Source organism: Centruroides vittatus, unplaced genomic scaffold (assembly GCF_030686945.1).
Source record: "Centruroides vittatus isolate TY-2023 unplaced genomic scaffold, ASM3068694v2 contig_439, whole genome shotgun sequence".
Classification (NCBI taxonomy): Eukaryota; Metazoa; Arthropoda; class Arachnida; order Scorpiones; family Buthidae; genus Centruroides; species Centruroides vittatus.
In genome coordinates, this window is record NW_027122239.1 from 2,762,986 (window position 1) to 2,787,236 (window position 24,251).

The following is a 24,251-nucleotide window of genomic DNA, read 5'->3' on the forward strand; positions in this document are numbered from 1 at the left end:
TATGGATTGAATGTTTATATATATTTAATTTTATACTAATAAATCCTGATATTGTAAAAAAGCATAATTTGTGTTAAATTTGAAAAATAAGCTTTATTTTCTTTATTTATCAGAAAAAATATGTGTACAGCAATGACTTCATTGTTGAAAGCATTTTTTAAAATTATTTATTGGGATTTTCATCAGGCACTTTGTCATGTTAGTCTTGATCTCTGCATCTTGAAATCTCTTTCTTTTGATTGGCATCTTGACTTTGGGATAGAGCCAAAAATTGGCTGCAGCCATGTCTGGGGAGTAAGCAGGTTTCTGAACCTGTGCAATATTCATGTTTTGCAAGGAATGTTTGGATGAGATTGCTCCAGCCCACGGAGCATTTGTCGTGATGAATGAAACCAGTTGTGAGACTGCCAAACTGGTCTTGCACCTAACAGCATCTCAAAGATGATGTAAAACAGTTAGATAATACTCCTTTGTCAGTTTGACCAAGAGGGGCATACACATGATGAACTAGGCCTTAGTGGTTGAAAGAACAGTCAACCCGATTTCATATTGCTGCATGATTGCTGTGCCTTATTTGGTCATGGAAACTGTTGCATTTTCCACTGGGATGATTTTTCCTTTCTCTCAAGATCATAGATTATAACCAGAGATGTGACCTGAGTCTCGTCTTTGGTTAGAATCTTCATAAAATCAGGATCTCTCGTGTTTTGCCATTTTCACGTAATCACTAATGTGATGATAACAGTGTAAACGTGCAACTATCATGGCTGCTGGATGGGCTCATCAAAATTCACACACATGCAATAGGGTTCAAGGTCACATGACAACATAGTTTCCTCCCCAGCTTGTAAATACTTGCAAAGCAAAAAAATAAGAAGATTGGATACTTTTTGATCAGATCTTGTACAATGTTTATATAAAAATTAATAGTGTACTTTCAAATAACTAAAACATACTTAAAACTTTTTTACAGCTGATCCAAATCCTGATACCTCTCTTTTAGATGTAAGTATTTAACTTTGTTAATATTGAATTTGAATTAAATCATTTATTTTTTTAAAAATAATTTGTTAATTTATGTTATAGGTCAGTGACTTGAGACAGACAATTCTTTTACACTCAGGGACTTTTAATAAAAATAATGATTGGAAAAAAAGAATTTCACCATCTTTATATTGTCTTCTTAAAAAGGTAATAATTGCTTTATAATTTATAATAAAGATGATGATTTATAAAATTGAGTTATATATCAAGCTTTTGTAAGTTAAGTTTTAAAGAACTGAACTGTAATGATGTTATTTTTAAGATCGATTAATATTTTTGCATTTGTTATTACTTTATAATAAGTAAATAATTTTTTTAATAATTTTTAAAACACCATAAATTTAAATTTCAAGTAGATTTTAAGAATGAAAATCTACTTTTTAATAGCACATTTTTTTATTCAAAAAATGAAATGTTTAAAAACAAAAATTATGAAATATGGGATATATTTAAATTAAAAGAAATTTATTGTTTTTCTAATTATTAATCAATTATTATTCTTCTATTACTATACTAATACAATGGAATCCAGTATTATAATCATTGATAACGTTATCAGTCAGCTATTGTTTTTGTAATCAGTCAGTCCCAAAACACATTATATAAAATTAGCTTAAAATAATCCATCTATTATAATCAAATCTCAGCTATTGTTATCAATTGTGATAATTTCACTTAAGGACAAACAATAAGAATTCTTTAAAAATTCATAATAAATTCATAATCAAAGCATACCTTTTATCTTACATAATGGGAGTGCATGACAGGATTTCTTAGAAAATGTGTACTGTATATCTTTACTTTAAGCATATCTTTGGAAATAAAAATATCATTGCAATTTCTTTAGTTTAATTTTGTGATCTGTTGAGTGATGAAGCCTGTATAAAATGCTCTATAAAAAAATCCTTTGGATCATGGTAGAAGCAAAACAAGTGTAGATATCTGTCATTTTAAGAAAAGCAAAGAATTTTAGATTACTATAAGTTGCCCAAAATGAGTCAACATCATGCAGCTGTGTATTAAAAAATTTCACAACCACTCTTGTGTAAGATCTCAAAAAACATAAAAAAAAAAAAAATTTCTTTATGAAAACATGGATCAGAAGAGAGAGTGATCTAAGAAGGGTAGTCAAGTTGCATTGTCATAAAAAATTTGATTTAGTAATGTTTGTAAAAGAATGCTCTGGTTAATGGATCTGTTATGCATCAAAAAGCAGATCTAGCAAAAACTATGGGCAAAGAAGGTTTTTATTGCAACTGATGGATGATTCAATAGATGCAAAAAGCAAGAGAATATCTTGTATAAACATCTTCACAGTGAAGAAAATGTGCTGATTTGTTAGCAGCTAATGAGTGGATAAAGACAGAGTGGCCAAAAAATTATTGATGAATATTCACCCTAGGATATTTATAATGCAGATGAAACTGGACTCTATTTTTGTGCAATGTGTGAGCATACTTATTTGTTTAAAAATGAAACTGTTAAAAGATTTAAATTTTTGAAAGAGTGAGTGACAGTTCTTTTGTTGTGTTCATACACTGGTGTGCAAAAACTTAAGCAACAATGTAATTTTTAAGCTGACATCCATGAATAATAGGCAATTGCTTGTCGTGATCAGTACAATAAACACCCAATTCAGTAGAAAGGCGATTCATATTAAGGAAGAAGACATCACAGGTGACATGGGGGCACACAGAATGTGTGCAGTAAGTGCATGCAGATTACAATAAGTAGGAGGCTTTGATTCCATACTGTATGTGTTTATTCATTTTTGCTCTAGTATGTTTTCTTCATCCTTTAAGTAAAAATACTGTCTCTATAGTCTGAATTTCATGTTTCCAAGATGATTTTTTGTGGAGTTATGACAAAAAACAATTGTTGCTTAAATTTTGCACACCAATTTATGATAGGTGAAAAAGAAACAACTTCTGACAATTGGAAAAGGTAAAAATCCTTGGTGTTTTAAAGTTTACCTGCTGATTACTTTTATAGTGCAAATTCTTAGATGATAAATGTCCATTTTAACAATTGGTTAATTAAGTGAGATTGTGAATTAAAACAAAAAAATTGTCTTTTTAGTAGACAACTGCATTGGTGCACATAAACAATTGGTCATTAAAAAAACATCAAAATGATTTTCTTACCTTTGAACATTACATTGTTAATTCAGCCAAATGACCAAGATATTATATAAACTTTAAAAGCTTATTATTGCAGCAAAATTTGTACTCAAATTATAGCTGAACTTGATGAAATTAAAGATCAATCCGATGCAAGTGCAATTGTATAAAAAAAGTTTCCCTTCTTTATGAAAGCAAGTGTTAGGGAAAAACATTAAAAGCTGCTTCCAAAAAGATGACTTTTCTAAAATAAATGCTAAAACTCCTGCATTCAAAGAACCTGACCTTGCAGCTGAAATTTGCAAAAAAAATTTCAGGTAGTATGTCTAAAAACAAATTTGAAAATTGGCTGGATATAGATAGTCATTTTAGCTGTCACTTCAACATTACTATCAGAAATATGTCAAGGTGATGATTGTGATAACTCCAAACTATCAGAAGAAAATGGACCTAACCTATTTACAGAAGAAGAAATTTCAGAAGTTCTTCCAACTAATGCCCAGATACAAAAAGCTCTATGAATTCTTTGTTGTGGTGTGCAATATAGAACAACAAACTTTGAAAAGCATCATGACTATTAGAATACTATTCAAGAGGTAATAAATACAAACAAATGACAAACAACACTTGATAAGTTTTTCAAGTAAATTTAATGTTTTCAAAAACAGTTGTATATAAGAAATGTAATGTATATAATTGTGTAATCATGAAACAAAACCATTTTACTATGCAGTGAATATTTATTTTTGTAATGTTTTCAGTCTTCTTAATCAACCTTCTTCAGGCAATATTTGAATTCTACAATTTAAAAAAAAAAACAAAGCAGCCACTTATTCTATTTGTAGTTAATGTTGTGCAGTTACAGAAGGGATATAAATGTGTAATGTTGTATTAAGTATACATTTTGTAATAAATATAAATTGTTCAAATGTCATACTATAATTATTTGTAATTATCAAAAATTGTAAGTTTTAAAGTGATCATAAGTGAATTCTACTGTATTAGAAGAAATATTTCTAGGAAAACAAAACTAAATGAGAATAGCTAGAAAATCATCAAAGATTTAAAAGCAGTCATTTAATCTTAAAACCTTTTACAATTAACTGGATACAATTAAATAGATTAAAATAGTTTGTTTTCTTGGATATACAAGATGCATCTACTAAGTTTAGGTTAAATTTATAAAAAAATTTTTTTGACAAAATGATTAGATTTCATTTCATTCTTCAAAATACACTCCTTTGTGATATATACAAATTTTGGCATGATCTAGTAATTTATTTAGGCCCTCATGAGAGGACCTTTTTCAAATACTGTTTAGTTCCCTCTGTATAGAATTTTGGATTCCCAAAATTGACTGAAATTGTCTTTCTTTCAAAGCAAAATCGTAATTTGGGAAACAGCAGTTCCCAAGTCTGGCAAATCCAAACTGACCACTTCCTGTTTCCCAAATTAAAATTTGATTTGAAAGGGAAACCATTTCAGTTAATTTTGGGAATCCAAAAGGCTATGCAAAGGGAACTAAATACTATTTGAAAAAGGTCCTTTCTTGAGGGCCTAAATAAATTACTAGATCATGCCAAAATTTGTGAAGATCCTAGAGGAGTAAATTTTGAAGATAGAAATGATTCAATTTAGCATCAATCAAAAACTTTTTTATAAATTCAAACTTAGGAATGCATGTTGTATGAATGTATAATGTTAAGTCAGTTATAACAACTAAATAATTATTAAAAAAATTTTTTAAATACAAATTTAGAGAGAAGTTGGGGTTCGAGAGCATTTTACAAGAGGTGACTGTTGCCAAATTAGTCAGAGGTAAATGTTTTAAAATTATTATACATTATTGAGAAAGAGAGACAAGTAAGTAATATGAATTAAAAATAAATAATTGTCATTTATTAAAATCCTTGTTAGAAAAGTGTCATAAAATCAAAGTTTGATATTGCTTATTTTCTATATTTAAAATTTATGAAATTAATATTTAAACTGATAAAATTTGAATGAAATAAATGAATATGATGAGTTGATATACAGTTGACATTTGGTAATTTGTTTATTATTCAATTTAGTTAAAACTTTTTCTTTTATGACCTGAAATGAACTTTCATTGATTTGACTTTATAAATTATAATTTATCTTCAGTAAATTTTTATAGGTCAAATAATTCATTATCTGTTGTAATTTTTTTTTGTATACAGTGGAACCATGGTATATGTCTGCTTTAAAATACGTCCAATTCGGAATATGTCTTGTTTGGACGAAACAAATTTTGCTCAGTATATGACTTTTGTTCGGTATACGACTTAATTCTATTATATGCACCATCTATGAACAAGTAGCACTATCAGTGTACTAGACCAGACTAGATGTTCACAGTCTAGTCTGGTCTAGTACACTGGTTTATAACTTTGTTAAATTTCTTCTGATTTTAATTTGCAAGTAAAATTTTATTATTTTTATTAATCATGAATTGCAAAAAGGCAAATGAAAGGCAACAGAAAACTAAAAAAATGACTAGAATCACAATGGAACTGAAAAAAAGAGATTGTTGAGAAATATGAAGGTGGCATGGGTGTTCGAGATTTAACTGTTGCATACCGTATTCCGAGAACAACGATAACGACAATCATGAAAAATAGACATTATTGAATCTGCTAACATTGTGAAAGGGGTTTAATCAATTTCTATACAGATTATTAGTATTAAGGAGAGTTTGATTTGATTTTAATTTAAGGATTTAAATAATATAATACAATATACTGTAATAACATTAAAAATCTATAATAAAATTTATTTTTTTATTAATGTGCTCAAACAGTGTTTAAATTATTTTACAACCCCATTAATATATCATATCAAGAGGGTTTTTTTTTTACATGAACGGATTAATCATTTTTACATTACTTCTTATGGGAAAGGTTGGTTTGGTATACGTCCTATTCAGTATAAGTCCAAACATCAGGAACGGATTAAGGTCGTATACCGAGGTTCCACTGTATTTTATTATAATGATTTATCATTTTAAATAATAAAAATATAGCTACTGCTTCTTTTTTAAAAAAAAAAAGAGTATAGTTATAATTTTATTTTTATTTCAAATGCAGGTAATTCATGACAAAGTTGACAATTGTCTATGAGTAATTTTTATACTATTAATTTTATTTCATAAATTATGATTGAATTCTAAACTAAAGGTATGTATTAAGTATTAGAAATTGTTCAGAGAAAAATTAGACATTGAGTACTTCCTTTACTTTTTTTTTTTTTAGTATATTGATATCAACAAAATGTTTATGCAAAGACCAAATAATACACATAATCAAACCTTCATATTACAGTACAAAATTTGTACTGTGTACCGAAGGAGGTTGAAACATCTGTATTTGAGGATAGTTTCAAATGATCGCTTATTAATATGCTTAAAATTGTAAGAAAAAGCTTTTATCAGCATGAAACATTCTGGATAAAATTTTTGATTGTTTAAACAAAATTAAAATCTACTGAATCAGAAAACTCCACAGGCATAAAATTAGTGCTAAAACCAAAAGTTACAATTGAAATCAAAAGAAATTTTCAGTCAACATTGACTGAAACCATAGCAGAGTTTTAACTTTCCATCAATACATTGCATTTTTGTTTTACAACAACCAATGAGAAGCTATGAGAATATTGATATTAAATTGATTAGCCCAATTAAGTACAGCTATAATAAATTGGGCTAATCAATTTAATCTCAGTTTATGTTGTGGGCTAGAAGCATTATTTAATACAGGTACTTCTCACTTTACGACCTATTGCTTAACAACCACTCGCACTTAAGACCAATCGAGTTTCGACCTGCAATTCGGGGAATCCCCTTTCTCAACTTGAGTGTCGATCAGTGGCGAATGGTGACAGGTGCACTAAGCGTACTATAATAGTCTTTTTATGAATAAATTTGAAGTTTGTTGCATAATTTGTATAATTTTATAACGATCCTATATTCCCGGCGCAAGCTCCTCGCTTATCGACCAATTTGCTTAACGACGTAGTCGTCAGAATGGAACTCGGTCGTAAAGTGAGGAGTACCTGTAATATGAAAGTATTGCCATTAGATCATGTGTTATAGCTATTCTCTAACTTGTATTTTTTTTTTATTACAGATTCTGTTGATTGTAAAATGTTGAAAAGTTTCAGAGTTATTTTCATGAAATCAAAATATTACTGGCAATCATATAATTGCAACTCCTGAATTAAATGCTTATATAATCTAATCTTTTATGTTTATGAAATATTTTACAAACCCAAAATTGATGCCTTTGTCTTACAGTCAACTCTAAGGTTTTATAATTGCATTTAATGACTGTTGTAAATAAAGATATACAGCAGCTTACAAATTGTTTCTAATTTATCAATCTTAATCTTAAATTTTTTAATTTCACCAGAGGGATTATCAGTTTTCCACACATGGACAGTGTACTTGTGGAATTCTGCCTGAAAAAACAAATTATAGAGAATGTTAACTAGTTTGCGATTTTGGTTTTTGTTTTATGTTAATGATTTCATGCCTGTGGAGTCCCAGTTTAATTAATATAGACTGGATAGGAAGTTCAGTTACACATAGATTGAACAAATGTGTGTTGATTTTCTCATTCTTGTGTTAATTAATAGTTTGGATGTTAATCTAGCCATTACATGTCGCTTTCTACTTCTATTTATTTATTTATTGTGTTTCTGACATCTTAATTCATGTCATTTTAAATATTATTTTTGAAGTTTTCTTAACATATACAGTAGAGCGTCGAAAATTGGCGTCAATTGGGGACTGGGGTTGTTCCAATTAGTCATTTGTTCCAATTTCCGACTTTGTACGAAAAAATATATTAACCTGTCCGATGTTCAAATTTTTCTCCGTTGCGTATCGCTTCCTGTTGAATTTTTCTTCGTTGCGTGTCGCTTCGTGTTGAATTTTTGTCGATTTTAAGCCTAACGAAAATTTTTATAATAATAATCGAGGCTATCGTATCGTTAAAAATTATTTCTTTATTTTGTACAAACAAAATAAATATATTGAAGAATATAAAAAACATGAAAATTATACTTTAGAAGTAAATTTAGTATCAAAAACGTTCGATTCAGCACGACACAGTCCGACTGAAAATCGTTCCAATTTCCGGCCATTTCAATTACCGATGTTCCAATTAACGACGCTCTACTGTAATTGTTTCACTTTTCACATTCTTTAACAGAAATGTTATTCATTAAGTTTGATGCTAGTGCATGAAAATGGCAAATTTAAAAAGAAAAACTATAATGTTAGACTATAAAGTAGCAATAATTGAAGCTGTTGATAGTAGAAAAAAAAATGTGTTCAGACTTTGGCATAGTAAGTTCTACAGTGACTATGACTATAAAAATTTCACTGTTTTTCATTGTTTCCAAGACAGCAAGGGAAAAATGAAAAACCAAGATGTGGAAAAAACCAGTAATTGATATGCATTGATTAAACTACTTAATTAAAATGATAAGTGCCAGCTTATTGCTAAATGGACCAATACTTACACAAAAGGCAGAAGAATTTAGTTGATTACTAGGCAGTGATAACTATATGGATAATTGGACCATTTTAAACAGAGACATAGCATAAGTTTTAGAAAAAAGTGAAGAGTGTATAGGTGGAAAACTCAAAAAAAAATTGCAATACCCACATTCATGTGCGCTAATATGACTGGTACAAAATAAAACTTTTCTGTAATAGGAAAATTTATTAATCCAAGGTGTTTCAAAAATGTGAAAACACTACCACTATATTACAAAGCCAATCTAAAGTCATGGATGATATTTTTTAAGAAGAGATTTGAAGATGGGACATAGAACTTATTGGAAAATGAAAAATGTTTTATTCATTATTGATAATTAATTGCCCAGTACATCCAATTTTAGAAAATTTGAAGAACATTAAGTTTGTGTTCCTTTCCCTGAATTGTACTAGTGTACTTCAGCCTATGGATTAAGGAATTTTAAGAAGTCTTAAATGTCAATACAAAAAATTCTTCTATAAAAGATGATGATGAAATGGCAATTTCTTTATTAGATGCAATACATTATGCTTTCTCCAAAAATTCTAACATTAGCTCTCTACAGTTTTTCATGGTAAACTGTTTTTGCCATGAAAAATTGTGTAATAGTCAAACAGCTATTACATTTATTGATACTGAAGATGGTGATGACTATAGCTTTCTATCAGAATTTATTAAAACATTTGAAAGTTCAGAAAACAGGAAATTTTTGTCATCTGCTGCTACTAAATTTGAAATTGTAGATGGAGATTTAATAATATCTAAAACTTACACAGATGTAGATATTGTTGAGGCTAATTACATCTTCAAATGAAATAAATGAGGATAAAGAAAACAGAGAAAAAAAAACAGACATGGAAGATGCAGTGCTGTCAATTGAGGAAGGCAGAGTGCAATAAGACTTAAAAATGAACAAGTAATGAACAAAGTGTATCTGAAGTAATGAACAAAGTGTATGATGTAGAAAATAATATTGATAATTAATTTTTGTGAAAAAATGCCTACAATCTAAAATGACTTTTTTAACCAATTGTCATTTGTTTTTGACAGTTTTTTTTCTCAAAACCAGAAATTCCACCATTACCAAAAACTGGGTCAATTCACATAAACTTATGTAATATAAGTGAAGTTTATTTAAACATTTAGTTTTTGCTATTATACATACATTAATACAGTAAAACCCCGCTTAACATGTGGGATGCATTCCTAAACGACAAAGCGCTAAGCGAAACAGTGTTAAACAAGACCATTTTAACAGAGAGTAAATAGGGATAGGGGAACACATGGCCAAAAAATAAGCAATTTTACTATAATTTTAAGTTATTTTTATATAAATTTTTGCATAATAATATATGTTAAATAACACACAAACATGTGCGCACAGAAATGTAAAGTTAATTTTTTGTGACGAAGGTCCTGGCTCTTCTGAAATTCTTGTTTTTTGCGATGTCGTCGTGTAGTTTCATTGGTCACTTTCTTTTTCTTTCCTTAAGCAAATATCTGTAGCAGAAGATCGCATCCAAAATGCCTCATTTTGCTTTGGTATTCTATCAAAATCTGGATCATTCACTACAATTTGATCAATGATTTCTGTTATCATTACCAAATTTTTACTAAGGAAAACTGTAGAGAAATTTTTTGGGTTTGTCTTCAGAATCTCTATTTTCCAGTTCTACACGAATTCCTTGTTCTGCCAGTTCTTGAAGTCATCGTTGGTAAGGCTCTTACCACAAACCTGCAGTAACTCCCCAATATCCTGCTCATCTACATCTCCTGTATCGTTAAGTTGACAATTTTGTCAACCCAACGATACAGCAATAGGCTCTTCTCAATGAGAATTCTTGAATACCTCCAGCTATAACTTCTTCCATACTCTGTTCGTGCATTTATCAGTTAATTCTTGCGAAGTGAAGTCGATATTTCCTATGGCATCCATGATGTTATATTTTTTCCAAAATTGCACAAAACAAACAGATTTAAGGGAAGTACAGCACTATGATGAATTGCCACCTTTTGCTGATTGGTTCGTGTTTGGGAATAATCGTATTATATATGAATCAATGAAATACCACATTAATTTGAATCGGCGTAAATTTTGAGCGTTTTTTAGGTGTCAAGCAGATTGCGTTATATTGAATCAGCGTTAAGCGGGGTCTTACTGCATATACATGTGAAATTATGATATATTTTATCATACATTCTTAAACAAACTTAGCACTTTTGTATAAGACTGAAATTATGGCATCATGTATGATGAAAAAAAATGAGTTAGAATAAATTTGACTAAACATTTAAAATCACACATTCTAAACTATTAAGATTCTAATAATGTAATCTATATAGTCCAAAAATATTTAGTATGAAATATTTTACTTCTGAAACCAGTTGGTCATAGACCTTACTGTAACAAAGGAGTCAGTTTTCTAAAGTTCATATTTTAAATTACATTATATGATTTTTATGCACACAAAACTACACTGAAGTTTATTTATTTATTTGTCAACTTTATTTTTGATTTCTCAAACAGATGTTTGGATAATTTTTGCAACCATTGAGACTTGTTTATTCAATGAAGTAATTTGACAAGTTGATGGATTAAAGTAATTTAAAAAGATTTAAATGCAAGCATTTTAATTAATTTATTCAAATCAAAAAGCTTTTGTATAGAATTAACCTTAATCCCATTTTGTGTAAAAATAAATGGGAAAATCGGTTAACATGCAGTAAAATTCAGTTTCAGGAAGTACTCCATGTTAAATTATGTAAGTGGCATCTGGTTCATAAGGATTCAATACTGTGTATCACATGCATGAGTAAAGAAATCCATTTGAGGAACTATTGTTCTGCTTCAAAACTATTTTTGTCAATAGATTGCTGCCTAATAAGATGATTCCTGTTGAACAATACCCAAGTAAAGCATTTTGTGGAACATATGCCAGAGATGGAGAACTCTTTATGACTGCATGTCAAGGTTAGATTTCAAAATTAATTTGAGTGATAAATGTTTTATTTAAATTGTTTTTTACTTTTTAATTCAAAAATCTTGTTTTTATTAGATTGTAATATACGACTGTATGATACTAGAAGTGGTCATTTCAAATTAATTAAAATAGTTCAAGCTAGAGATGTTGGCTGGAGTATTTTAGATACAGCTGTGAGGTAATTATAACCTTATAAGTTCTGTTCAAGATATTTTACTAGGTTTATTTTCTGAATATAGAATATATTTTCTGAAATTTAGTTTAGAAAAGTTTTCCCTTATCAAGTAATAAGTTTAGATAAGGATTTATTATTCAGGAGACATTTGAAATTATGAAATATTGTAGGAATTTTTGAATCACTACATTAAATAATAAGAACAAAAGTAAAATGTATAAAAAAGCAATTTTATTTTTTTCTCAGGTTTTATTCTTTAGATATAATAATAATAACAAAATTGAATAAATTATTATTATTATTAAAATTACAATACAGTATATAAAAATAGTTTTTAATGGTGTTTTTGTCAATATATAAGGCATGATCAAAAAGTTTCTGTTCGAAGGCTGTACAGTTCAGTTTTGGTATCTGTCATGCAAATATGCCATGACCATTTAGGCAAGCATCCTACTGCTTCACCAGGTTGAATATACCCCATTGGTAAAACTCCTGTTTCTGCTGCTTGAAGAAGTCCGAAATTGTCTGCTGCACTTCTGTGTTCGACTGGAACTGTCGATTGACCTTTTAAGGACTTCTTTAAGGGACTGAAGGCGTGAAAATTGCACAGGGAGAGATCAAGACTGTAAGGCGGGTGCTCAAGTGTCTCCCACATTAGTGCGCATAACTTCTGTGTTACGACATTTGCGGTATGGGGACGTGCATTATCATGAAGTAGAATCACCCATTTTGCAGTTTTCCTGGACATTTCACCTTAATTGCACATTGTAATCTCTCCAACGTTTCACAGTACCGTGCCCCAGTGATGGAGACACTTGGTTCCTTGAAATTAATAATCAATGGGCCCTGGTGATCGAAGAACAGGGTAAGCATCACTTTTATAGCAGATGACTGGCTCTTGAACTTCTTGGGAAGAGGGGACAAAGGATGACACCACTGCATGGTTGCCACTTTTGACTCAAGTTCCCAGTGGTGGCACCAGCTTTCGTCGCCAGTAACAATGCGCTCAAGGAATGTGTTGCCTTCAACATTGAAATGCATCAGGTGCTTCAGGGAAACGGCCATCCAGTTTGATTGTTGTTCAAAATTTAACACCTGGGGTATCCACTGTCTGCAGATCTTAAGGTAGCCTAACTCCTGCCAGATTATATGTTGCATGCTACTGAAGCTTATGTCAAGATCTTTTGAAAGCGTACGTATGGATATGCAACGATCCCCCCTAATCGTATCATCAGCTGCTCGCTTGTTGTTGTCTGTATTGGATGTGGCTAGACTCCCACATTGACCTGCATCTTGGGTCAAATTGCGACCAGCCCTGAACTTTGCGCACCATTCCACTACGGTGGTTTTCGACAGGTATGCTTCTCCATACACATTCTTCATTCTCTGATGAATGTCTATCGGTGTGTTTCCTTCGGCAGCCGAAAAAAGAATCACAGCGCATTGGTCCTGTTTGGATGCATGTGCTATTAATGTCAACATTGTTCATGTTTTAGCATTTTCCACACAATAATCCCATGCCTTGCTGTCGGTGCTTATATATCCCACATCGGCGATGCCCTAATTTGCATATATGCTGCAGCCACGTCCTTAAATGGAAACTTTTTGATTGCTCCTTATATTTTAAGCATTAGGGCTAAAAATTCCCCTTTAAACATTATCAGAACATTTTTGATCAGCTATATAATTAGTTTATTATGTGATACTTTTGACTAGACTGTGGCTTCTAAAAAAAACTTTTTTTTTTTTTTTTTTATTCCAAAAAGGATCTCAATCTTTTTGGAACCAAAATGAAGAAACTCATGTTTTGATTCTCTTCTATTGCTCAAGATAAACCTATTAATTTTAAGCTAATAAATTTATCAAAACAAAGCAATTACCGTATATTTCCTTAGATAAGATGAGGTATAAATTTTCGTCAAAGTTTTATAGTTTTAGCATATATAAGATAAGATAGCCCTATAAGATGGTCCCCAAACTATCAACAGCCTATGAATTTAGTTTAGATCAGCAATAATCTGCTGGTATCAAAGAGATACCGGCCCTATGGTCACAGTTATAGTGTATATGGAATTATGTCCTATTTGTAATTTTTTGAATGAACAAATTTTATTTTCTTGCATCTGGCAGTACTGCCTTGCGATTGTTGCGAACATTCACACTGATTATGGCATTCAGGTAATGACCTTGACTATTCACAAAAATGTCGTATGGACTATTCTATTTTATGGACATACCCTACTCTCTACTAGTAAATAATTACGGTTTGTCTGTTTTTTTATAATGGTTTTAATTTATATAAATTTAAGTTTAATTTCTTTTTTGTATCTGTCCTATAAGACGATCCTAGATTTTGGGGACCTTTTTTTTTATGATTTAACTATCGTCTTATCTGGCGGAAATATATGGTAATTTTAAATCAATTTTGATAGTTTGACTTAATCTTGAAATTTCATGCATAGCAAAAATTTAGACTTTTTAAAGTACAAAGAAATAAACTGTTTCTTTTTATCTCTACGGGTTTGTGTAATAGAAAAGCAAAATTATTCATTTTCAAATATCTAAAATTGAAGAATTTTTATATTTGTTACAAGAAGCATCCAAAAAGTATTCAGATCTTTTTTTAAAATGTTCAAGTGTTCCATATTCATCTGCATTTTCTATAGTGTTCATTATTAGTGAAGCAATTGTTCTTTCTATTTTCTGTTGGAGAAAGTATTACAGCTTTTTTCCAGTAGAAAGAATACAGTTATAGTGTTATACAGTTATAGTTGAAGCTGGATGGTATAAGTGATACACATAAATTGGAGTATACTATTTGTTATGTAAATGTTTTGATTAATTATTTATAATTATTAATTTCATTTTTTAACATGTAACTGTTTATATCAGTCCAGATGGAAGAAACTTCATATATTGCAGTTGGTCAGAGAGTAGTAAGTATTTTGACAAATTAATCTTTTGAGTTTTGTTAAATTTTATTACAAATATTCATATTGGAATCATAATGTCTGTTAATTAATTACTGTAAATGACTTTAAAATCATCTAGGACCTTTACAAGTAAAATTTTGATATGGTAAATATTAGCATTTATAGTTACGGGTATATACAGATATTCATATAAAAAGTGTTTATGAAAATATTTAAAAATTTTTAAAATTAAGTGTGTACTGTATTGCTTTGTTGTTCATACTATTGTTGCCAAAAATAGATTTATCACATAATTTTTATTTTACAGTAAAGTTATTACAATCTATACATACTATTTACCATAATACTAAACATAATAATCAAAAAATATCTACACATATTTTCGATTAGATATATCCGTGACTGATGACTGATATTTTATTTAACTATAAAATTTCTGTTTAATCATTTCCAACATCAAACCATTAATCAAAGAGCCAAATCTTTTAGCATATTGAAATATTTTAATTAAGGAAGTCTTCTCTTTCTATCATCAGTGATTTATATAAACCATCTCCAAAATCATAGTTTCCTAAATGATCGATACATTTTTAAATATTAAATTTTTTAATATTTGACCATGTGCTGGTAAACAATTTTACATCTTTTTCAAATTCAGTAAATCACAGCACTCTGATATATTCATTCAAATAATAACAACTATTACTTCAGAACTGTTTATTGACATTACCATTTTCAAGCCAGAAAATTCATACTCTTGTAAAGTTTACATGAAAACCTGTGTTCTTCTGTACATATGTTACAGTAAAAGTGATTAACCAATAATATGCATAACAACTGGCTATTATGCGTAATCCCCAATCAACTTGGCAATATCACTGAATATATTACTTTTAAAGCAATTTTTGCATAATTTACAAAATGTAGTTCATAAATTTGATACCATGAAATTTCCCACCTTTTAGTTGTTTTAATAAAGTAACTATGAATTTAAACAAATTTTAATAAAATAAATCAAAGTTGCATGTTTTTTTGTTTTATTAATATTAGAACAATTTAACGAATTTAAGGAAACTAAGAAAAATATGTTTGGCTTAATATTAGAATTTTTTGTATAAAAATATCAAAAAATTTGTGAAAAAATATAGAACTCTAATAATTCTTACTGCTTATTCAAACATGACAAACTATCATGACATTTTGAATTACATAATTTTTCTTTTTTTCATTTGCATTTGGTTGAATTACACATTCCTTTACATGTGAACACCTTTTGGTACATTCTCTACTATAAGAAATTGTTTGTCACATAGCACAAACTGGTTTCTGATATACAATTGTGAAAGATGTCCCTCCTTTATTTCCGTGTGATAGTACTCATTTTTAGGAGCTAATATTACTGCCAATATATTCCATAGATTGCCTCTTGTCCTGTCCACATCTGGTATTCTTAGCTCTACTGTATTTCCTATTTTGATCATAGCAAACTTCAGCTCTGATATTTTCTTTGAACTTCTAAACCTGCCTTTGTATTCACTTGCTTCTTCTCAACTTCTTTTCTCTTCTTGATTGTAGAAAGACTGATCACTTCCATACTAGACTGTACTTTGATTGACAAATCAGGGATAGTCACATTGGGTTGGTGGAGTGATGGCTGTTTGTTTTCAATACTTTTTCTGAAATATTTTCATTAGGTTTTTCTGACTGACATTTATTTTTATGTAGTGATTCATTTATTTCATGTAGCTTCTCTTCAGTATAAACATCTGCTATAGCATCATTAGGAAGGAATGATGGCTTCAGCCCAACTTTTAAGGGTGAATCAAATATAGCATTATAAGGATTATACTTAATGCATTGATGATATGATCTATTCTTCATGAGCTGCACAAATCGGCAATCCAGTGCTGGATTTGGTTACTTTCTAACCAAGAGTTACTCAATGAGAATGCATTATTTATCAAATTTACCATTTAGACTGGTGATTTTGCATAATATCCTGTAAATTTGATTGATTAAATATGGTCTATCATATTTAACACTATGAACTGGCAAGTATGCGTAATCATCAGTAAATGTGATTAAATTATCCGCAAGCGCCGTATTAAGTTCGCATACAGAAGACGTTCCACCATCTTGGACATACTCTGTAACAGGAAGGATCCCCCCGACCCCAACAGACTTCCGGGCATTTACTCCATTCCTCTTAAGGATCACAGGTTTGACAGAAACCTTGTTTACATCGGCTCAACCAAGAGATCCTTGAGGATCAGATTACGAGAGCACAATGCGGATATTCTCCATGGGAGAAATTCTACGGCACACTCAACTTACGCCACCGATCCGGACATCAAAGCGGCCCTCAACCAAGCCAGGCTTATCATCACATCGCCTCACCCTGAACACCTGAGGTGGTTGGAGGCTATCTCCATTTACAAACACAGCCGCACCATCACCTGCATTAACTGTAAAGAGGAACTCAATTTGTCCACCGCTTGGCAGACCCTCATCGGCACAGACCTTTAATCGCCATTTCCTCGCACTGTATGCGCATGTCTGACCAGCTGCATCGTGAAGCATTCAATTTCGGTTTAAAAATAACTCGTTCCATTATTTGATCTGCGTTCCTCGTTTTTTACCGTCTGAAGAAGAACTACCAAGTTCGAAAACGTTAACGAAGATTTTTCATTTTGCGTCCAACACCGGTAAAAGATTCCCGAAAGTGTGGTTTACATCCCCGGTGTTTCATAATTGTATGTAAATGTGATTAATTTGTAACATATGAAAGGAATTTATCACATTTACCAAAATCATTGGTGATTATGCATAATAACCAGTAATTATGTATAATTGCCTGATTAATCACTTTTACCATAACACGTACACGGGAAATCAGTTGATGAGGTTAAATATAAATTAGCAGCTTTCAGGAGTTTAATAAGATGAGCATTTAACCATATTATGCTCCCAAAAGGTAAAACAGAAATAAATAAAATTGTTTAACTTGCAAAAATACATGGAATTTCAAAAAGAGTAATGAAAGGTGGTATAAAAAAAAACATGAAAGTTAATGAAAGGGAGTAGATAAAGCAGATAAAGTGGAGGAAAGAATTATCATTAAAGGTAAAATTTTATGCAATATCACATTGTTACCAGAAGGGATCCCACAGTTATGAATGTGATTAGGAGAGATAAGCACACTACAGAACAAACAAGTAAATGTGGAGTTTACATTGTAGGTCTGAAGGAAAATACAAAGACTAGATATGTGCTATGTTTATATTTATAAATATAAGAATTAAAGAGCATTTTAGAACATTTACAAATTCTAGATTCTATATTATCACTCATGCTTCTAGTATGCTCACACAAGAGTCAATTTGAACTAATGTTAATGTAAATTGGGATAAAGCTATGTTATTAAGAAAGGGCAGTAAAGAGCTCCCACCAGACTATTACAGCAAGTTTATATTTTAATTTTTTATAACTCTAAAGAAATCTTAAACAGATGCATGTAGTGTACCACAACTGTGCAATGTAGTAATAGACAGCATGTATTTTCTGGAACACCTTACAAAAGTTATTAGATTAATTGAATAAAAAAAAGCGTATTTAGAATTTTTAAATTCTATTCTGATATTAATGGTAGTATATTAAATTATCTTACATTCTTTGAACATTTTGATATTCTAAAATGAGTTTGGATGTGGATACTGAAGATCATCTAATTTAAGATTGAAAGCATTTTACAAATAAACAGTAAACAATTCTTGAATTAATAGTTGTGAAATTATATTCAAATAATAATTAATTTTGCCAGCAAATTTTATTAATTTCAGATTTAATGTTTTAATATGTTTGATTTAATGCCCATCCTCAGGCAATTGTATACTAAATCATATGGATTGAATTACAAATTAGAATGTATGTTCTATATGTTTCAGTTTAGAAGCAAACAAAACAAAACATTTAAGTCTTCGGTAGAACATTACAAAAATTTTGACAAACGGTATTCTATTTTATATATTCTTATCAGTTTGAATTTAACAGAATTCAAACCTTTCACACCTTTGTATCTGCTATATATTCAAATATTAAAAATCAGACTAAAACATTAGTGAAATAAAATAGTCAAAAACAAAATACTTAAATTTTTATGAGCTAACATAAATACCATAACACCCAAACAATGTGTATATCTTTCCAATATATGAAGGTTGTTTTACAAGGTGATGTTGTAACTAGGAGGCTCCAGTTGGAACTGCATTGATACATGTTTTTCAGTTGTTACAGTATTTATGTTATCTTCGAAGCATTTAAGTATTTTACTTCTTTGGCAATTTTATATTACTGCTTTTTTTTAAACATTTGAATATGTTGGATGTGTAGCAGATGGTGTTTTTTGTAATAGGAAACTTTTAAAAAATTGTGAATATTCATTTTAAGATGTGGAAGGTTTAATTAAATTAAATTCAAGCTGATAAACCATATTCTATTTTAATTTTATATAGTATAATTGTCAAAATTTTTGTAATGTCCTGTATAAGACCTAAAAATATTTCATTTGCTTGTTAAGTTTAAATATATGGAATGTATAGTACATTCTAATTTGTAATTCATTCTATATGATTCAGTATGTGATTGCCTGAGGATGAGTGTTAAAAAAGTTGGGGCAAACTTTTACTCAGTAGTCATTTGTAATAAATATTTTGTTTTAGATGTATATTGGTAAATATTAAAATTGTTAACAAATATTAATTGCAACCAGTTTTAACATTTTTAGCATGTCAGATTTTGAGATTACATAAGTTAAATTATATAAAAATTTAAAAAAAAAAGAGGGAAATTAATATTTAAAAAATTGGAAATGGTGTTATATGTCTTCCAAATTATTGTGGCAATGCAGTTACATGAGTTATTTTCAGTAACTTAAAATAAATTATAAAACTCAAATTGAAACAGAAAATGTCAGTTTCATAAACGATGTCTATTAATACATAAATTAAATTATACAGGGTGATACAGACCACCTGTACACTCCTATTAAAATGAAGAGAAATGAGCTTCACAAAGATCTTAAAAATTTTGATAAATAAATTAGGTACACTTTGTCAAACTGTGATATTTATTTTCAACTTTTGGTATTGACCAGAACTGAGCTATTTAGGTTGAAGGCTGAGTTTTTTAAATGGAACATATTTTTCAATTTAGATTTGTATTAAACTTGAAAAAATAAGAAAATTTTATTTTAAACATTTTTTTCTGAAAATGCCTCCATTTACCATAAAATACTCTTGAAAGTGTGATGAAATCTTCATAGTAAAACTTTATTACAAGTTATATCATTGCAGTATTCTTCAGCTGGCTGAATATTCTGTATCAACAAATATAAACATTGCACTTGTGTTTACAATATCAATTCAAATAAGTTTTTATTTTCAATTAGACATCTGTCAAAGACATCATAGTGATCTATGTAGCCATATCCTATAAAGTTCTTTGAGCAACAAATTCTTTTTAAGCAAAGTAGATGCTTTCATTGGTGAGAACAGTGTTTAGTTTGAACATTTTGATTGAGCAATAGTTAAAATCAATTCCAAATAAGTTATACCAGAAGAGTGTATATAGGAAAAATACTATGTAGCAGTAGTAACTTTTGAAGTGTTTAGCATCAATTACCTATGATTGTTGTGTTAACATTTTTATTGTTTTGCCTAGATCAATGGTATGTTAATTAAAATAGTTTGTAATGCAAGATTTTATTTTCACAGTATAATTTTTCTCTGTATGTCATACTTTCAAGATCATTTTAAGGTCAAAGGTGGTGTTTTCAGAAATGATTTTGATATTAATACTTTGTATTTTTAAGAAGTTTCCTTTTTGTTATATTTTTATAGTTGTCTTTATCAAACTTATAAAAATATTCCTATATTATTATTCTAAAATATTTTTATACAGCATATCTCAATTAAGTGCCATAATCCATGTATTAAATTTCTAAAACAAAATTATAAAAATCTATAAAGAGAAAAATTTGTGATTATTTTGAGATATTAGCAGTTATAAGAAATTGTTTTGAAGCATTTGGCAGTTGTTTTGAGCAATTTCTCTGAGTGTTTGTCTACCAATAATGATACAATAAAAAAAATGTTTTGTAGATATTGTTCTGTATTGTTAAAAAGTTTCAGCAGAGAAACAGGCTGCCAACTTTATTGTATAGAGGTGAAAAGAATAAACAAGATGAGTTGCTTCTAGATATTTGAACTTTAACATTTTGTTTTCAACTTTTTCAAACAAATTTCATTCTCTATAATTGATTGACTGAACCATGTGAATAAAGAAACTTAACATTACATTGTTATTCTGCAATTATTACTGAATATGGACACATTGTTTTTGACATTTAACAGCTAATATCTCATTAAAGAAATAAACTTTGCAAATTTCAATTCAGTTTTACATCTGGAATTTGATTATGAAGTCAGCTATGGTACTTAATTTAGAGAAACACTTTTACAATTACATTTTGTACATTTACTGTTACAATTAGTTACCTTTTGTACATTTACAATACAAAAGATTTAACTATTATATATTGTTTTTCCTCCAAAAAGAACTAAATGGCATTTGTATCCTCATTTCAGTATTTGTAATTTAAGAAACTTGTTTTATATCTTCTACAATTTTAACACATTAAGCACCATAATAGAAAGGCATAAAATATCACACTGAGCCATGTTCCTTTTTTATGAACAAAACAGCACAAATATGATAGCTGTTCAATACAATCTTGTCTGCATTGTTGAAAAACATTTTTTTCCTCAATTTTTAGGCATGTTGCAGAATGACTTTTTTTTCTGATCATGTGCCATCTTGTATGCTCACCAGGTTTTGAATTCAACAGAAGGCCGCGACTCCACTAGCCGTAAAAGGGCCGTAAAACCCCTCACCGTAAAAGCTTTTACGCCCGAGCAGGTCGTAAAACCAACGTAAAAGCGAGTTGAATACTGCTCAACTCGCTTTTACGTTGGTTTTACGACCTGCTCAGGTGTAAAATATCATGGTCACGTGATTAAAAGCTTTTACGGTGAGGGGTTTTACGGCCCTTTTACGGCTAGTGGAGTCGCAGCCGAACTTTTACTACATTTGAGGTTTCATAAATGGACTGATACAAATCCAACAGAAATAGTATAATCACTAAAATAATATACTTATTACTATTATTTTTTTACTGTTTATGTTCACTGATTTCAAAATAAAGATCGTTTCTTGAATATTTGTTTGTTTTTTATTTTTACAATATTGTACTTACTTACATTCATTGTGCAAAATAAACATTAAAAAAGGCAACTTTTTGATTATTTTTAATATTTTATAAGTGAAAAAATTAAATTGCTATTAGCATTCTATCATAAAAAAATTTAATAGGCCAAGTGCAATTTACATTCCCACAAACTATTTCCATTACATTTATATGGCTAGCATGTAACTCTGAAGTAACACAGCCCAGATTTCAATGTATATTGTGTTGCATTTCTGTAACACATGGTGCTTAATGTGTTAATGGTAGGATCCATACTATTTTGTAGATAAAAATCATTTGCTTTCTTCTATAAAACAAGATTTAACTAATGCTAATTGCTGTTATTACCATTTGTAGTAATTTATATTTAACAAGAAATTAATATGACTAATTTAATCTATCAATTATTTCTTTATAATTAAATCACAATTTTAAAATTATCCAATAATTTCAGTACATATATGCAACATATATGGTGATCATGAAATGCATGAAGCATTACCCCTTTGTCCAGAAGATCGTCGATTCTGTATATTTTCTCTCAGATTTTCACATGATAGTAGAGAAATCTTAGGCGGGTAAATATAGACATCAGTATCATAAATTTTTTTTTATTTTTCTGTAAATTCTGAAAGTTTTATTTTACCAATTGTTATTATTTAGGGCAAATGACGAATGTCTTTATGTATATGATAGAGAACATAATCAAAGAACTTTAAAAGTAAGTGATTTTAATTTTGCTTTTAAGATAATTTCTCCAATAACTCAAGTTTACTGTGATAAATTACACCAGCTTTGAAAAATTCTAGAAATTACCAAGTTTTTAAAATTTATCACAAATAAATTTATTTGAAAAAGAATCTAAGAATGGGTGTTTTAGATTATAATATGAAAATTGCAATTGTTTTAATAATGAGTTGCTATTGTGAGGTTTGCCGAACGACTGCGCTAGCCAGGATAGTAGCGCAGTCACGACCAATGTGTGGGAGAAAATAAAAAAACCCTCAGAGACAGACTTTCATCCTTAATTCGTTTATATAACAAAAGGTGCTTACAACTACGATACACTTTTATCAGCGATGGTGTTAGAGTCTTCTGAGCCCGTTTTCGAATGCAAAGGTCCACAAGAAAAGTTCTCTGATGTTTTCGCAGGAGTTTGATGGCCCCTGGGCGCACAGTTCAGTTCTATAGGGAAAGTTCCAGAAGCAGGGGCAGTTCAGGTAACAGGAGACAACTCCCAGGGAGCGAGTGACATTCCAAAGGAGATGTAATCCAACTGCCGAAGATCACGGAAGCACACAGTCGTAAGATCGCGAGACAAAGCTCCAAGAACCGAGAGAACTGAGAGAACGTCACATCCTATCCTTGACGGTTTTTATAAGTTTTTCTTGAGTCCCAGATTGAACATTCCGATAGGTCAATGCCGTCTGACTCGCGCTCTTCAATTGGTCCTCACCTTTGTTATGAATTGTAACGAGATCGGAACCCCGATCGTTGGATGAGTCATCATCGACTAACAATTCGATTCCTGTCGAAGATGTTCGATCGCAGTACTCAAATTCATCTATTGTTTCAACCTGAGAAGCCCTACTTTCTCGGAAATTTCCACAGACATGCCCTTTTATGGACATAAAATATTCGTTTTTTGTTTTCCCTTTTTTTGCTTGTTGATGGGTTTTTTTACAACATTAATTTATAATAATAATTATTATTATTTGCTTCTATTCAAAAACAATTAAAAAAATTTTTTTCCTTTTTGCACAAATTCTAGACCCATTTCCAAAGCTTCACACTATTTTCAAAATTATTCTGATTTCAAAATTAAATGGGACGATAAATAATAAGATTTCTTTTTACATATTTAGTTTTAATTGACGATTAATTAGCATAGTTAATTTTCTCAATTAATAAATAATTTCATGGCCATTAAATACCATACAAGATGTTCAGTAAAGTCCTTACATCTAAGTAACTGACAAACACAGATAGCTACAGCTATGAGCATAATGTGTAGTTATAGGAAAGTGACTGGGTTACAAAACAAGACCACTTGCAGCACTTTTAGTGATAAGATTTGGAAGTTAGCACTCCTATTCTGTTCCTACTTCTCATAATTTGTTGCTTTGTGAAATAA

General features: G+C 29.9%; 1 protein-coding gene across 1 annotated transcript in view; it reads left to right on the forward strand.

Moving 5' to 3' along the window:
* The window catches only part of LOC136977043 (DDB1- and CUL4-associated factor 11), a 51,556-nt gene that overhangs the window by 22,465 nt on the left and 4,840 nt on the right, over window positions 1-24,251 (forward strand). Inside the window, exons 3-10 of the mRNA XM_067272477.1 lie at window positions 974-1,005; window positions 1,087-1,191; window positions 4,924-4,982; window positions 11,596-11,696; window positions 11,782-11,884; window positions 14,774-14,817; window positions 22,572-22,695; window positions 22,781-22,838. Of these exons, the coding sequence (XP_067128578.1) occupies window positions 974-1,005; window positions 1,087-1,191; window positions 4,924-4,982; window positions 11,596-11,696; window positions 11,782-11,884; window positions 14,774-14,817; window positions 22,572-22,695; window positions 22,781-22,838 (626 nt within the window). The remainder of the gene's footprint in view (window positions 1-973; window positions 1,006-1,086; window positions 1,192-4,923; window positions 4,983-11,595; window positions 11,697-11,781; window positions 11,885-14,773; window positions 14,818-22,571; window positions 22,696-22,780; window positions 22,839-24,251) is intronic.